At 37.0% G+C, this 15,646-nt stretch overlaps 1 protein-coding gene across 2 annotated transcripts in view; it reads left to right on the top strand.

Annotated features, from left to right (window-relative positions):
• The window catches only part of LOC114684395 (cytochrome P450 3A13-like), a 99,226-nt gene that overhangs the window by 28,393 nt on the left and 55,187 nt on the right, over positions 1–15,646 (top strand). Inside the window, exons 1-2 of one of the 2 annotated variants that reach the window (XM_028858959.2) lie at positions 10,273–10,554; positions 12,243–12,336. In XM_028858959.2, coding sequence (XP_028714792.1) covers positions 10,484–10,554; positions 12,243–12,336 — 165 coding nt within the window. In that variant the 5' untranslated portion in view covers positions 10,273–10,483. Of the gene's footprint in view, positions 1–10,272; positions 10,555–12,242; positions 12,337–15,646 lie in introns of those variants that run through there. The other variant, XM_037198477.1, reaches the window with a different exon arrangement.

Raw genomic sequence — 15,646 nt, 5'->3', positions numbered from 1 at the left:
ATATAGTTTTTCTTATGTTAGTTATAAGCTTTTTCCTTTTTTCTTTTTATTAAAATAGAAATGGGGAAATATGGTGATATTTTATTTGTATTCAAATGTTATTTGTATGTTAATAAATAAAGTTGCCCGGGGGTCAGAGCTATTAGCAAGCCATAGGAAAACAGGGCAGTGGTGGCATATGCTTGTAATCCCAGCACTTGGTAGGCAGAGCTAGGTAAGTCTCTGTGTGTTCAAGGATACAGCCAGTATTGGATACACATGCCTTTAATCTCAACACCAATCATAGAAAACCTGGAGGTCTATACAGTCAGGCTGTGACGAAACAGTCATGTGATTGGGTTTACAACCAATGAGAAGGCAGAACAGAAACACTATAAAAAGACAGACACACAGGAAGTGATTCTGGTTTGGAGAGGTAGGACTACCGCAGGAGGAAGGGTAAGGTTTTAGCTCTTAGCTCTGACCTCTTGGCTTTCTTCTTTGCATTGGTTCTGTGTTTCTTATTTAATAAGACAGTTGGTTACATCTACATACATCTGTATACCACTTGCGCTTCTGATATCCATGGAGTGCAGGAAGAGTTTCCAAACCCCTGGAAATGGAGTTATATACTGTTATGAGCTACCATGTGCATCCTGAAAATAGAACCTGGGTTTGCTGGACAATGAGCCAATGCTCTTAACCACTGAGCCAACTTTGTAGCACCTGGTCTGTCCTAGATTGGTCAATTTATAATAATAATAATAATAATAATAATAATAATAATAATAATAATAATAATAGATGTTGTTGAAAGGTGTATAATTCTTTTGTGTACTTTGATTAGTGTTTTCCTACTCCTCTCTTGTGTAATTTCACCCATGTGTAATTTATTATTGCCTGTGACCTAATGGATGTGAATACATTTCTCTTCAATTTGAAAGGTACTTTCCAGAATCTTATGTAATTGTAGCTTATTGGGTGTGAATTCATTTTTATGGAATGATTTCCTTTCTTTCAGTATTATGACAGAAAATCACTGTTTGGTATAATACACAATCCCAAACTTTTCTGGATTAAAATTTTCCCTTGAGAATTTTGCTCTTCTCCAGAGTGTTAGTGCATACTTTTAATCCCAGAACTTGGGAGGCAGAAGCAAACTCTGTAAGTTTAAGGCTAGATGGGCCCACATAGTGAGTTCCAGGGAAGTGATGGGTATATAATGACATTTGTCTCAAAACAAAGGGAGAAAGGGAGGGGCAGTGGAAGGATGGCTCAGAAGTTAAGAGCACTTGCTTCTTTTTCAGAGGACCCTGGTTTGCCTCCCAGCACCCACAGGGGGTATAAGCCCAGTCCATGTCTCTACTCATTGAAATGTTCTAATTTTGCCATCTTGTCTTCAAGCAAAAAGTCTGCCCTGATACATTTTATTGGCAAGGCTTTCCACAAAGTCCTTTATTACACTGAATGTGTTCCCTTCAAACATTTCAGTATGCTCTTCACTGAATTCCTCTTTCAATTTTTTTAATTCACTTTCTCTTTTATAACTTAACTGTTTCTTTATGTCATGTGATTTATTGGGGTGTTAAATTTCTTCTTTAATTTTGTTGGCAATACATATAATCATTAATATGAGGACTATGGTATTTTATCTAATCCATTCTGATTGGAGGTCATTTTGGGAATGGATAATTTTGGGAGGAATTTTTTGTAATATTTTTTTCTCCTGTCATCTTTTTTATCTGATTTCCTGGTGATGAAATGACTCTGTTGTAACACATCAGAATTATTTGTAATACCTTCCCTACATGAGTTCATAAACTCAGTTAACTTATAAAGGCTACATGGTGAAATTGTTGGACCTGTGAACACATTCTGTTTGTAAGAACTTTTAATGACCTTGTGAGTACTTTTCAGAGTGCAAGCAAACATGATCTGGAAAACTCTGATGCCTCAGAGATTTTTTCTTCTGACCCATGATATTAAGCAAGTTTTTCTCTTGGTAGAATTCAGATTTATAAGCATTCTCCCCATTTCTTTGCTTTATGGAATCATCAATTGCAAAAGCTTCTTCCAATGTGTCTGTTATCACTTCCTTAAAGTAAGAATGAAAAATAATAAAAGCACTATTTATCCCACAGAGTGAAGTATGGAACTCTTTTATTTAACTTTTCAATTTAATTTTTTTTATTACTTTAAAAATTGTTCTTATGTGTTCATATGTATGTACATGCACATGTATGTGTTCACAGAAACCAGAGGTGATGAATCTCCCTGAAACTAGAGTTACAGGTAGTCCTAAGCCACCTAATGTGTATATTAGGAACCAAATGCCAAGCCATTTACAAGAACAGAACACTCTCTTAAGCATTGACTATATGTTTAACCCCTGTACTTTCTTATTTTTTTGTTTAAAGTTCATTCAATCTATATAAATTGTTTTGATCAAAACTCCCCACACTCCCTCACCTCCAGTTCTACTACTATACCTTCCATAATTCTTCCCTCATCATTTCATGTGTTTTGTTGTTGTTGTTTGATATACTCTTATTACACATAGACCTGACTGTGTGCCCATGGGTATGAGACCATGTATTGGAGCATAGGTAGTAATTTAGGACTCTACATTTTTATATGACCACAAACTCCTAAGGCTCAAAGATCATCAAGAAAGAGGACACAGAAGGACTGTAGAGACACAGAGAGCAGTCACCTACAGAGAAACAGACATGATAGTGCAGTTACACACATGAGCTCTTGGGGACTATGGTATAAGATGAAGCATGCCATCATCACAACATGGATAAGAAAAGCACTCATGCAGTCCCATTTTTTAATTATTAAGAAATTTTCTGTTCATTTTATATACCAACTGCAGATCCCTGCCCCTCACTCCTTCCACCCCATAGCCTTCTCTTCATCTCACCTTCTATTCCCAACTCCTCCATGGCAAAGTCTCCCATGGGCAGTCAGCAGAGCCTGGTACACTCAGTTGAGGCAGGTCTAAACCTGAGTTCCTGCTCCAAGGTTGTATAAGGTGTCCCACCATAGGCAGTGGGATCTAAGAAGCCTGCTCATGTCCTAAGGATGGATCCTGAATCCACTGCCATGGGGCTCTTTAAGCAGATCAAGCTATATAACTATCTCACCTATGCAGAGGACCTAGTCCAGTCCCATGGAGGCTCCACAGCTCATGAGTTCCCACTAGTTTGGTTTGGTTGTCTATGTAGGTTTCCTCATCATGATCTTGATGTCTCTTGTTCATAGAATCCCTCTTCTCTCTCCTTAACTGGACTCTTGGAGCTCAGTTTGGTGTTTGGCTGTGGATCTCTAGATTTTCTTCCATCAGTTACTGTTTGAAGGCTCTATGATGACAGTTAGGATACTCACTAATCTGATTACTAGAGTAGGTTAATTCAGGCACCTTCTCCATTACTGCTAGGAGTCTAAGGTGGAATCATTCTTGTGGATTCCAGGGAACTTGCCTAGCACCTGGTTCTTCCTATCCCAATGATATTTCCTTCTATCATGGTATCCTTTTCATTACTCTTCCACTCCATCCCTATTTTAGCTTTACCATCCCATTCCCTTATGTTCTCATCCTCCATCCCCTACTCTCAATTGTGCCCCCTCCCAACTTCCAGTCTACTCATGGAGATCTCATCCATTTTTCTGTCCCGTGTGAGTTCCATGTGTCACTCTTGGGGTTCTCCTTGTTAGCCAGCCTCTCTGGAGCTATGGGTTATAGTCCGGTTATCTTTTGCCTTTCATTTATTATCTGCTATGATTCAGTACATACTATGTTTGTCATTCTGAGTCTGGGTTACCTCACTGGTGAAGATATTTTCTAGTTCCATCCAATTGCTTGCAAATCTCAGGATGCCATTTTTTTTTTTTTTGCTGAGTATCATTCCATTGTGTATATGGGCCATATTTTCTTCATCCATTCTTTGGTTGAGAGGCATCTTGGTGGTTTCCAGGCTCTGACTATTACAATCAATGCTGCTATGAACATAGTTGAGCATGTGTCCTTGTGATATGATTGATTGTTCCTAGGTTTCATGCCCAAGAGTAGTATTGCTGGATGCTGAGTTATATTGACACCCAATTTTCTGGGAAACCACCATACTGATTTCCAAAGTGGCTGTATATTTTTAACTCCCACCAACAGTGGAGGAGTGTTCCCTTTGCTCCACATCCTCTCCAACAAAAGCTGTTATTGGTATTTTTTTTTGTTGGTAGCCTTTCTGACAGACATAAGATGGTATCTCAGTGTTGTTTTGATTTGCATTTCATTGACCATTCAGGATGTTGAGCAATTTTTTTAAATGTCTTTTGGTAATTTTTTTTTAATTAATTTATTTATTATGTATACAGTATTCTGCCTGCTGTGTCCCTGCAGGCCAGAAGAGGGCACCAGATCTCATTACAAGTGGTTGTGAGCCACCATGTGGTTGCTGGGAATTGAACTCAGGTCCTCTGGAAGAGCAGGCGGTGCTCTTTAACCACTGAGCCATCTCTCCAGCCCCGTCTTTTGGTAATTTAAGATTCTTCTGTCATAATAGAGAACAAAAAGAGAACACTCCATAAAAACCAATTCATATTGACCAAGATATAATTATATAAGATTCTAGAATGTACCCTTCACATTGAAGAGAAATGTAAACACATCCATTAGGTCATAGGCAAGAAAAAACTACACATGAATGAAAGTTAAGCAAGAGAAGAGTAGGAAAACACCAAACAAAACCCACAAAAGAGTTATACACCTTTCAACAAATACTATATAAAGTTTTTGAACAAATCCCCACCCCATTCCCTCACTTCCAGTTCTTATATTATACCCCCCATAAATTTTTCTCCTCATTTCATGTGTCTTGTTGTTGTTGCTGTTTAATATCCACTGATTGCATACATGCCTGACTATGTGCCCATGGCTATGCAGCAGAAGGATGGATTCTGATTTTGTATCCATTCTGTTAGCTTGTGTCTTTTATAGGCAAATTGAATGCATTGATATTAAAGGGCTGGATTTGTAAAGATACGTGTTGTTTAAATCTGGTTTTATCTTAGGATATTTTGTTTATTCCATCTATGATTATTTTCATCTTTTGTTTGTCTTTTTTTCTATTTATTTAAGTTTAACATCTGCTTCAGGAAAGATGAGTGGATGCTATTTAAGACTATTGCTTCTTTGAATCTCCTCAAATTTAACATTGGCACAGGAGTCCAGTCGGCTCTTACATATCCTTGAGGATATCAGTCACTGGGTTGTTCCTGTAAGATTAGTGGATACGCTGAATTTAGCTATTTGAAAGACTTAGGCTGTTGTTCCATGACGTTACAAGGCAATGCTGAGATTGGTTCTCTTTGAAATTCTTCTGTCTGGGTCTGAACATTTCTATGATATATTTTAACAGGTTTTTCTAAAACTTTTATCTTGGCACTAATATTAACCAAAACAATTTAACGACCAAAAAATAATATTTATAATTGACATTACATAAATCTCATCAACATTAATTATTCTCTCATTTAATTGATCTATTTTCAGAATGTCAAACATATTATCAAAACATATTATCAATCAGAGAAAAAACTTCCTCCATTGTAAAAATGTTGCCAAATTTTGATGTGGGAAAAACTTTCCTTTAACTAATTCGTCCCTTTAAGAAATCTTAATTGACACACCAAATCTGCTGACAATGATGATTCAAATGATGGTGTGGCAGCAGTCCAAGGATGGGTCCCAGAGAAAGCCAACGGGAAGAAACAGGAGAGCCAGCTGTTTGTAGAGAGGAATTGTGAAAGCACCTAATTCTGTCATGTTTGGAGCCTGGAACTGCGGAGTTTGCTGCAGAGACCCTGCAACTGAAACTTAGCCATCAGAGTAAGGAATCTAGACCAGGTGAGCTGGAGCCTCTAGGTTTGTGCTGCTGGGACCTGTGCAGGGAACTGCAAGGCCATAGACAAGTGGCTTTTTCATGAATTCTTGTTTGTTCTTGTTCTCTGATATTCAGGCAAATTTTATTAGTTTACACAAATTATCACCTCATCACTGCTCTATTAATTTCCCTTTCCCTGTATACCTGGATAAAAGAAATTAGAATGAACCACACTGAATCCTGTCTGCTATTCTCTATTGGAATTTCCTCTGCAAATAACAAAATGAGTCCATTTCCATAGAGAAGTCAGAAAACTTTCTATTTCCCACATAGCTTTCATACTGCCCGAAGGTGCTGTAGGCTGTTGCAGGAGAAAGACATCAGTGATCTTATGCAGTGTTGGAGCCTGCATGCTGCAATCCCAACCTGTCAGACAAAAAGTGCCTACTGGTACAATAATGATATGACAGTTATGAGGTAACTAAATGCTTTATGACATAGGATGATCTAAGACAGTGGTTCTGAACATGTGAGTCAAAACCTTTTTGATGGTTTAGCAACCTTAACGTGGGAGCCACAGATCAGATATCTTGCTTATCATATATTTACATTATGATTGACAAAAGTACCAAAATTGCAGTTATAAAGTATCAACAAAAATAATTGTATGGTTGTGGTTCACCACAACATGAGGAAGTGTAATAAAGGGTCACCTCATTAGAAAGGCTGAAAACCACTACTATAAGAGGAGGTAAAATCATTCCTTTCTGCAGGGAAGCTGCTAATTTCAGGAAGCAAACAACTTGAAATCTTCAAGAAGTCCCTGAAACAGAAAAATTTAACTATCCCCTCCCTCGCCAAGCATATATAAGCAGTAAGAACTTCACAGAGACACTCACAGACCAGAAGAGTTGTCTAGAATAGATACTCCAACCTGTCAAGCTGCCTGGTGTCTGTGCTCTGCACTCCAGGTTTCCAGTTTTTGTGAGCCACCACAAATGTTGAGGTTTGCTTTGGGAATGTATCTATCTTTGAGTCTTTTCTTCCCCAATAAATCTCATTGGTTCATCAAGCAGAACTTCTGTGGTATTCTTACTTTGGTCTGTCATTGCTTCACTGTCTGGGGTGAGTAGACATTTGTTCACATCATCCCAAGACTAGTGTCACACAGCAGGTCCTATATTCTAGATAATCTATAAGAAATTGTTGAGGATGAAGCTATGGGAGATAGAAGAATTCAAGAGATAAGTGTTTGTAGTCTTGTATCTGAATATTTTTTATTATGATCCTCTCTTTCAAATGACAGTTGTTGAATATTGATGTACTTGAGCACCAAAGAGAATTTCAACCTGCTTTCATGTTACCTTTATATGTGAGAGTCTGTTATGATCTCCTATGATCTATGGCTATTGTGGAGCAGATTTTAATCACTGAGCTTCAGTTTCTCTGCCTATATGCCAGAGACAGTCATATAACCAGATTAAGAAGTTAAAGTCAATAAAACAACACAGCCATGCATTAAGATTTCATGAGCTACCAATCCTACTCTTCTTACAGACTGTTTCTAAGATTTTCATTTGTTCTTGGGTGGCAGACAAGTTCTCTGCCACCAGTTTTCTTTCATATTTCTGATTATTTCTCAAGTGCATTAAGTATGTTCTCAGAAAAAAAAAACTGCATGGACATGTCTGCATGTTTCTCATCCCATGTGAGGCTAAACCTGAACAAGGAACCTCTGCAAGACAATCTACACACTACACAGGAGATCCCAGATGACATTACTTCATTTGTATTGAATCTATGCATAGATGCATGGTTAATGGCACTTTTTAGGGAATACTATGAATTTTATCTAATGAATCTTGGAGGAAAAACTTTAACATACGAAATATGAATCTAGATATTTTTCATTACCTGTTAATAGCAAAAACAAAACAAAACCATCATCACCACCAACAACACAACAACAACAAAAGAATTGAAAGATGAAAGTAAACAAGCAGATGAAGAAGTGATTATGTTGTACCATAAAGACATCCTTCTACTACAACCAGTGTCTTGCAACACTCAGAGGTGTGTAGGTAAAAAATGGGACGATTTGGTAAATGGTTTATGGTAATCTCTGGACTTAATGAAAACACTGATTGTGTTTCTCTATATCCCACTGATTACAGTTTCAATGAAGGTAAATTAGGAGTGTGTACAAACTTACTTTCCAACAGTCCAAACTAGAAGATGCCTCACTTGTTCAGGTACAAAAAATACATAGTGTGTGGATTACTGTGAAAAGAAAAAAAAGACAGTTCAAAAGGTTAAAAAGGAAATATATTCACAAACATAACCTTATTTTTATTTTCTAAAGAAGATTTATTTTTATTTCATGTTGTCTATGTGTATATGTGTATACCACTTTTTTTCTCGGTGCATATTGAGGTCAGAACATACTGTCAAATCCACTGCACCTGGTGTTACAGATGGTTGTGAGTCAGTGTCATAATCAATGTACTAGTGCTGTGAAGAGACACCATAACCAAGGCAATACTTACAAAGGAAAGCATTTCATCAGTAACTGATTACAGTTTCAGAGGTTTCGTTCATTATCATCTTGCTGGGAAGCATGGAGGCATGCAAGCAGACATGGTAGCTGAGAGCTCTACATCCTAGTTTATAAACATTAGGAAGAGAGAGTCACAGGGCCTGGCTTGGCCTTCTGAAACACCAAAGTTTACATCTGTGACAACCATGTCCAACAAGGTCACACCTCCTAATCCCTCTCAAGTAGTAACACTTCCTAATGACCAAACATCCAATTATATGACATTTTTGGGGACCATTCCTATGCAAACCTACATAGCCACCATGTAGGTGCTGGGAACCTAACTGGCTCCTCTGCAAGAGCACCAAGACTTCATAACCATGGAGACATCTCTCCAACCTCTCCTTTGTGTTTCTTAAAAATTCACTTGTGGAAACTCTCTTATCAATATTGTTGTTCAGGTCACAAGAGACAGTGTCAACCTCTATAGGGAAATATATGTCAAACATATTTATATAGCAGCTATTGGCTAACCGTGCATGCAGTGTCCATGAGCCCCTCCATTAGGTCATCCACATACAGCATAACCTCTAGTAAACCATAAAGAAGTCATTTGTGAACTACACAGCCTCTTCAACTCAAATTAACCAGCCAATTTGGATGTCCATTCTGATATGCTCTATGTATTGAGACAATATTAGATAATTTACAGTCTTATGGTCTCTTACCTTCATAGAGATTGAACTTTTTCTGTACTTGATAGCTAATTTAATAATGTACCTTGACATCACTTAATATGTATGCTGATACCCTACTATATATTCTGTTTTGATTAACCTGCCTTTAGGACAACAATGTCACAAACAACTTCACTATCTTTGATTGACCATGTAATAAGCTTTTACAACCTAAGCTAATGCACAATTTTAATCTTAAATTATATATTCTTCCATGCCCCTAACTCAGAGTAAATGCATGGGTATGTTACGGTAACATTTGCTGAAAACAGCCCATAGGTTGGAAGCAACTCTATAAATAAATATTCAATATTAATTTTGCAATTAACATACAGATACAGCATGGTAGTGTATGCTTGCCATACTATTTTGGTATTCTGAGTGTTTCAGTGTTTGTTGGGGTCAGTAAATTATTTCCTCCCATGATAAAACTCTGTTGAAGATTTCTGTAAAGAATCCCTCATCCATTGTCTATGCCATTCTTTCTGTACTGTCCAATAAATACAGAGCTATGTCCTTTGTTAGGGACACAAAAAGAAGCAGTATGGATACACAGATTCACAGGAACAGATGACCAATAGACCACCAAATGCTACAGAGAGAGGGAAGGCCCATGGCAAGAAGTAAAGAATTCAGGCTTGGGTTTATAATACTAACTATGGGTGTATATTAACACATTTAACTGATACAGGGAATAGGAAAATAATAGTGAGCAATGACCATTAATAATAACAAAGTATAAGGGAAGTATATACAGACACCAAGAATGCTGCAAAAGTGTCAATAAAGGAAACATATGGGAAATTGTAGTTTATCTGGGGATGATGTGATTTATTTAATTTTTGTCAATTTTTTTATTAAATGTGATCATTCACCTTCTAGGGTAAAAACAGTGTTCCACAGAGAGAAATATGCATGTGTAAATATTTATAAAAGGAGCTGGTGTGCAATGATTAAGTGTGTTTTGCAATATAGAGAGTCCTGTAAACATCAGAGGTCTTTTAATGTCAATCACTCTGTTGCATTTCTGACAAATATCTATGACCTCTCATCTTACCAAGAACATTCATTTAGTTACTAATTAATTTCCTAGGGAAAAGAACTAAAAAGAAGTCAAAATGTGGGTTAACATGAACTATTATGAACTGTCAACTGAAGATGTCACTCGTGTTCTCCATACCCATGGAAGATACATTGTTGATCTTTCTACTGGCACTAGTGGCTCCACACCCTTTCCTAGCACATAAATACTGCACAGTGTCTTCATAGATTCACACCTGAACTCAGAAGAAGAATTCAGGTCCTCACCTACCAAGAAAAGAGAGATTTCTTGAAGGAAAAGAGCAATGGACCTGATTCCAATCTTTTCTGCAGAAACATGGGCACTGCTGGCTACCATTCTGGTGCTCCTCTACCTGTAAGTAATTGATTAGATGTCTCTCTTTTGTGGGCTAAGAGGTGAATAATTCTCAAGCCCCTTTTCCCTGTCAGAAAAACAACAGGTATAATCCAATGGAATTTCATACTCCCACAGCTGAACATATTTCTCCTGTGACCTAAATAATTGAATTCACTGTGCTTTTCAGCCAAGTGTCTTCAAGTAATGTCAAAAATCCAACAACTGGAGACAATCAGGAGCGGGCTTAAAATGATTACAGTCTGATGTTTCTCTTGTTTGTTTTCTGTCATTAGTTTGTTACATTGGGATAGAATGTGTGCAGAATATTGAACCCACAATGAGGGAAACGACACCTGAAGTGTTACTGAGACTCAGGCCTGTCTGTCCAGAGAGTGTTATCGAGATTTTATTGGATTACTGACAGTAAACTAAGTGCCTGTGGCTGATCATCTAAGTACAGAAAGCTTCCTTTGTGCCATCTAGGGTCTAGGAAGAAACAGAATGGAGAGATTATGCTTTCTGTAGTTCATGGCCTCATGAGTTTATTTGGATAACTCATTGAGCGCTTTGTATTTCCTGGGAAAGATGGGAGCAAATATCCTTTGACCTCAGTAGAGCATAATTGACAAACCAATGTAGCCATTCCTCCAAAGTCTATCCTGAAGAGACATGAGTTTATAAAGTTAATACAGCAATGTGTTTGAAAGGTTACTTGCAGGAGCATGAATGGTTCAAAGGCAAATGCAGCATCAAAACCCCACACCTGAATTGAGGACTCCCAAAATTGATATCTTAAACATATATTTTTATATTGCCCCTATGAATGTTTTGCATGAACATATGTACCACATGTATGCATGATATCCATGTAAATTAAAACAAGTCATTGGATTCTCAGGGACTGGAATTATAAACTGTTGTTAGCTCTCATGTGGGGGCTAGGAATAAAACCTGGGTCATCTGTAAGAGCAGAAAATGCTCTTACCTGATGAGTGATCTCCCCAGCCCAAAAACTGCACCTGGGAAGCTCTGCACACTTTTCAGTCTGAGGGACAGGAAAGGTCAGAGAGTCGTGTCAGGGGCTCTGCTGGTGGGCTGTCCTCCTGCTCTGAGTAACCTCACTGTTCACTGCTTACATAATGTTGAGGATGGATCATGTGGATCTTGCATTGCAGGTTACTCACAATGATAATGTGTGATGACTTCCTAAGTCTAGTGAGTACTTCAGCAGCATTCAAACTCAAGTTTATAAAGTATTATTACATATTAACTCTAAGACTGGGACCATCAAGTATTAACCTAAAAGTTTATAGTAAGATGCTATATGAAAGGGTTTAGTTCTCTGAATTTTTATGTTATATTCTGCCCGCTTGTCGCTTGTTACTTCACTGAAGAAATTCTGGTAATTCTCAATATTTTCTTCCAAGAAATATATATATATATATATATATATATATATATATATATATATATATATAATCACTTACATATATCATATATACTCACATATACATGCATATCTACTCACATAATACAAATCAAGGCAATAATATACATGAGTTAGTGTATATATGTATACATAAATATGTATATTTTTATATGACATGTGGGAATGTGTTTACTTATGTGTGTGTGTATGATTATGAGTATTTACATGTATGGTTAACAAGCCCATGATCTGACTGACTTTTTCCTCCATGTTTTAGCTATGGGACCTCTTCTCATGGACTTTTTAAGAAGCTGGGGATTCCTGGCCCAAAGCCTCTGCCGTTTGTTGGGACGATGCTTAACTATAAGATGGTGAGTGATGTTGGGTTCCCTACTTTGCTTCTTGTGACAGTGTCACTTACAAAAATATTAAATCCCATGTCATTTGTTCCCTTCTAATGGACATTGGAATCAATTGTAAGGCTTTTAGTTGGCAGAATTGTTTTTGTCACACCCACATCATTGCCAGGTTACCTTTGGGTTTTACTAACATGTGTTTGTGACCTCAGGTTTCCAGCAGGTCAGGTATGACTTCAGGTTTGTGTCAGGTCAGGTGAAGACCCTGGCTATTAGCACACTAGGACCTGAAGCTAAAATGCTGGTGTGTAGACTTTGAGAGCATCAAAGATTTTGTTTTCTTTTCAGTACAAATTCCAGAAAAGTACAGTTATTCTTAATCAGTATTTAAAAAGTACATGTAAGGCCACTGAGTAGCACCTCATCAACATGAGTGATTTATTCAAATCTAAGTTCAATAATAATATTTACACTTCTTGCTGTGTATCTCTGGAACATGCCTTTCAGGAAGCAGATAGTTATTTTTAGGGACTATGCACATACTTGAATCCTCAATTGAACTGTTTAATTCCATTATTATGTCCAAGGCTCTAGCCAAGCTTTTGCCACTTACAAGAAGGTTTGCCTTTACTCCTTTTCACTTCAAGGTACAACCCTATGCATGAGTCTGAAGAGCAGGTATATGGGAGACTAGGTGATGTTGCCTATAAACCTCGAATATTTAACCAGACTGTGAGTTTTCTTTCTTGAAACAGAAGCAGAATTATTTATACAAAATCACTGATAAAAGCTTGAGTTGACAAAACTATTAAAAATATACATGTAGTGTGTGAAATATAATATATATACATATATACATATATATACTTATAATTGCATACATATACATATACACGTACCTATATAATAGGTATGAAATTACTATGAAATTACACAGGGCCTTTCTGAATGCTTTCTAAAGTTTGGACTCTTGGCCTGTCCTTTCTGAGCTCATGACCAGAATCAATGCCTACATGAAGACTGCACTCTTGCAAGATTTGCTTCTCTGAATTCTCAATGTTTACATATTAGATCATAATTCTTCAAAACCAAGGATTCTGTTGCATAAGTTCCTAAGAATACCATACTTTGCTCTCAATTGAAAAAGAATAACTTCCTTATCATTTTTGGATGACCTCTTTTTTATGTAGTCTTTGAAATACACTTCTTGGGTTTTAGTTTGTTAGTTTCTTTCAAATAGTTTCTCCTGTAGATAAAATTTGTCTCAAATTTGCTGTTCAGATTTTGACCACAGATTAATCTTACTTAGTGCTTGGGTATAACATGATATCTTATTTATAGGTGACTAGGTACTAATAGGGATGTGGTTATACTATGATGACCCAAAGCTGCATGAATAAGAGTCACAAAAGGTGAGGTTTTGTGATGGAGGACCAAGGGAAAGAAATAAAAAAGAGAGATACCTGATGACTTACACAAATGAAGTTTATTAATCAGCAAAGGTCCTTACCTAATTACTATTTGTGTGGGGAAATGGCCAAGGTCAGCTGAGAGCTAAGTCAGACATTGTTGGCAAAGAGAACCCAGGATACCTCAGACACAGTTGCCTTATGACTGATAACCACAACCCAGGGAAAAGATTAGGATCCACATAACCTACAACCAAAACTTCTTAGAATCCTCATCCCAGACCCAGAGAGGAACTTGTCAAATATGTTTCTGGAATGTCACAGAACTGTCATATCTTTTGGTCTTTAACAATGGTGTGTGAGAAAACTTTGAGAAAACTTTTAGTCTGCTTTTTTTTTGCTTTTTAGGGCCAGATGAGTCATTTGTGTCTAAATATTCAATAGCCTAAAATATGCTTTAAAGCAGAAAATGACTCATAATATTATAAGATGAATTATCAACATAAGTAATCTGAGGATAATAGTGAACAAACGTTTAACAGTGTTAAGGAGATTATATCTGGCAGTTTGTGTAATAAATCTTTGACTGGCTCCAAAGGGGAACTGAATGTATAATAAGCATGGCACATGCCAGTAACTATTTGCTTGAGGGTTACAAAATCTAAAATAACATTCTGATGTTGTCATATTACATGAAAATGATTTTTAATTCTCTCCCATTTCCATTCACATTCATCATAATTTAAAGGAGCAACACAAATGTATCTAAATCCAGTAGGACACTGTAAAGATATTTAACATTATATTGCTTTAACTGTATCTCCCAGGCTCAATACAAAAACTTTCAGAGCATTTAACTTAGCTTCTAGTTGTGGTTTTTACTTTTTATTTATGTTTATCTAAGCTACAGAAGTATTATAAGGAATCTGTTTAACAAAATGCACAGTTTGTACTTGTTGGGCCAGGAACACTGTGGAAGCAGCCTCTGAGTGGAGCGCTGTGGGTCCCGCAAAAATTATAGTTAAAATAAAATCCAGAAATATATTTTTAGTAAAATCCTGATATAGTTCAAAGAGAATATGTTGTCAAAGTCATTGTTTTTAAGTATAATTAGGTTGCACAGGAACCATAGCAAACCAAGAGTGTTAAAGTAAAAGAAGGCTCCATGAACAAAGATATCTATACAACTAGTGAGGATACAGGTAACACATGCAATTTTGAAGTGTACTCCCATTTCTTTAATAGAGGGACTCTAAGTCAGTTACATAAATGAAGTTTTAACACAATAAGTGTGGTCAAATATAAAATGATATGCCATGGTCGGTCATCTTCACAAAAAATCACATATGTCACCCCATTATCTGGGACGGTGGCTCAAAACCTAATGTTGTTTTCCTCTAAAGATTGTATAAACAGGAAGTGGCCAATGCGTGGATTTTAGGATTTATATTCATCCAGACCAGGTGGGCACCACTAAGACAAGTCAAACAGCACCTCAGATCATCTGTTCAGAGCCAAGAAGTACTTTAGAATCATGGAGCAAGCCACTCAAGGAGAGTTTCATTCTGCAAAAGGGCACAGGGAAATCAGTGAATTCTTGGATATTCCCATCCAATGGAGTAACTGATGGGTGATCAGAAGGATGAATGAGTTGGTCATGCAGAGCTTTCATTCCATGTGGACCCTTGAGCAGTCAGTCACATGAGAATAACATAGTCATACTGTCCCACCAATGACCACCTAATAGGAATAATTTATGATATACCAATATGTTAATTCATGATATACTCAACATGTGGTGAGTACTACCAGGCACCACATGTAAAACATCAGCATTGCAAAGTAAACAAGCATATCATTAGTAAATACTCTAGTAGGCAGATCTTCCCCATGTGAATAGATAAGCCAAAGGGAAT

The sequence above is a fragment of the Peromyscus leucopus genome, chromosome 23 (genome assembly GCF_004664715.2).
Source record: "Peromyscus leucopus breed LL Stock chromosome 23, UCI_PerLeu_2.1, whole genome shotgun sequence".
In the NCBI taxonomy this organism is placed as follows: domain Eukaryota; kingdom Metazoa; phylum Chordata; class Mammalia; order Rodentia; family Cricetidae; genus Peromyscus; species Peromyscus leucopus.
The sequence above is the reverse complement of the archived record's forward strand: the minus strand, read 5'-3'. Positions and strand labels throughout refer to the sequence as shown.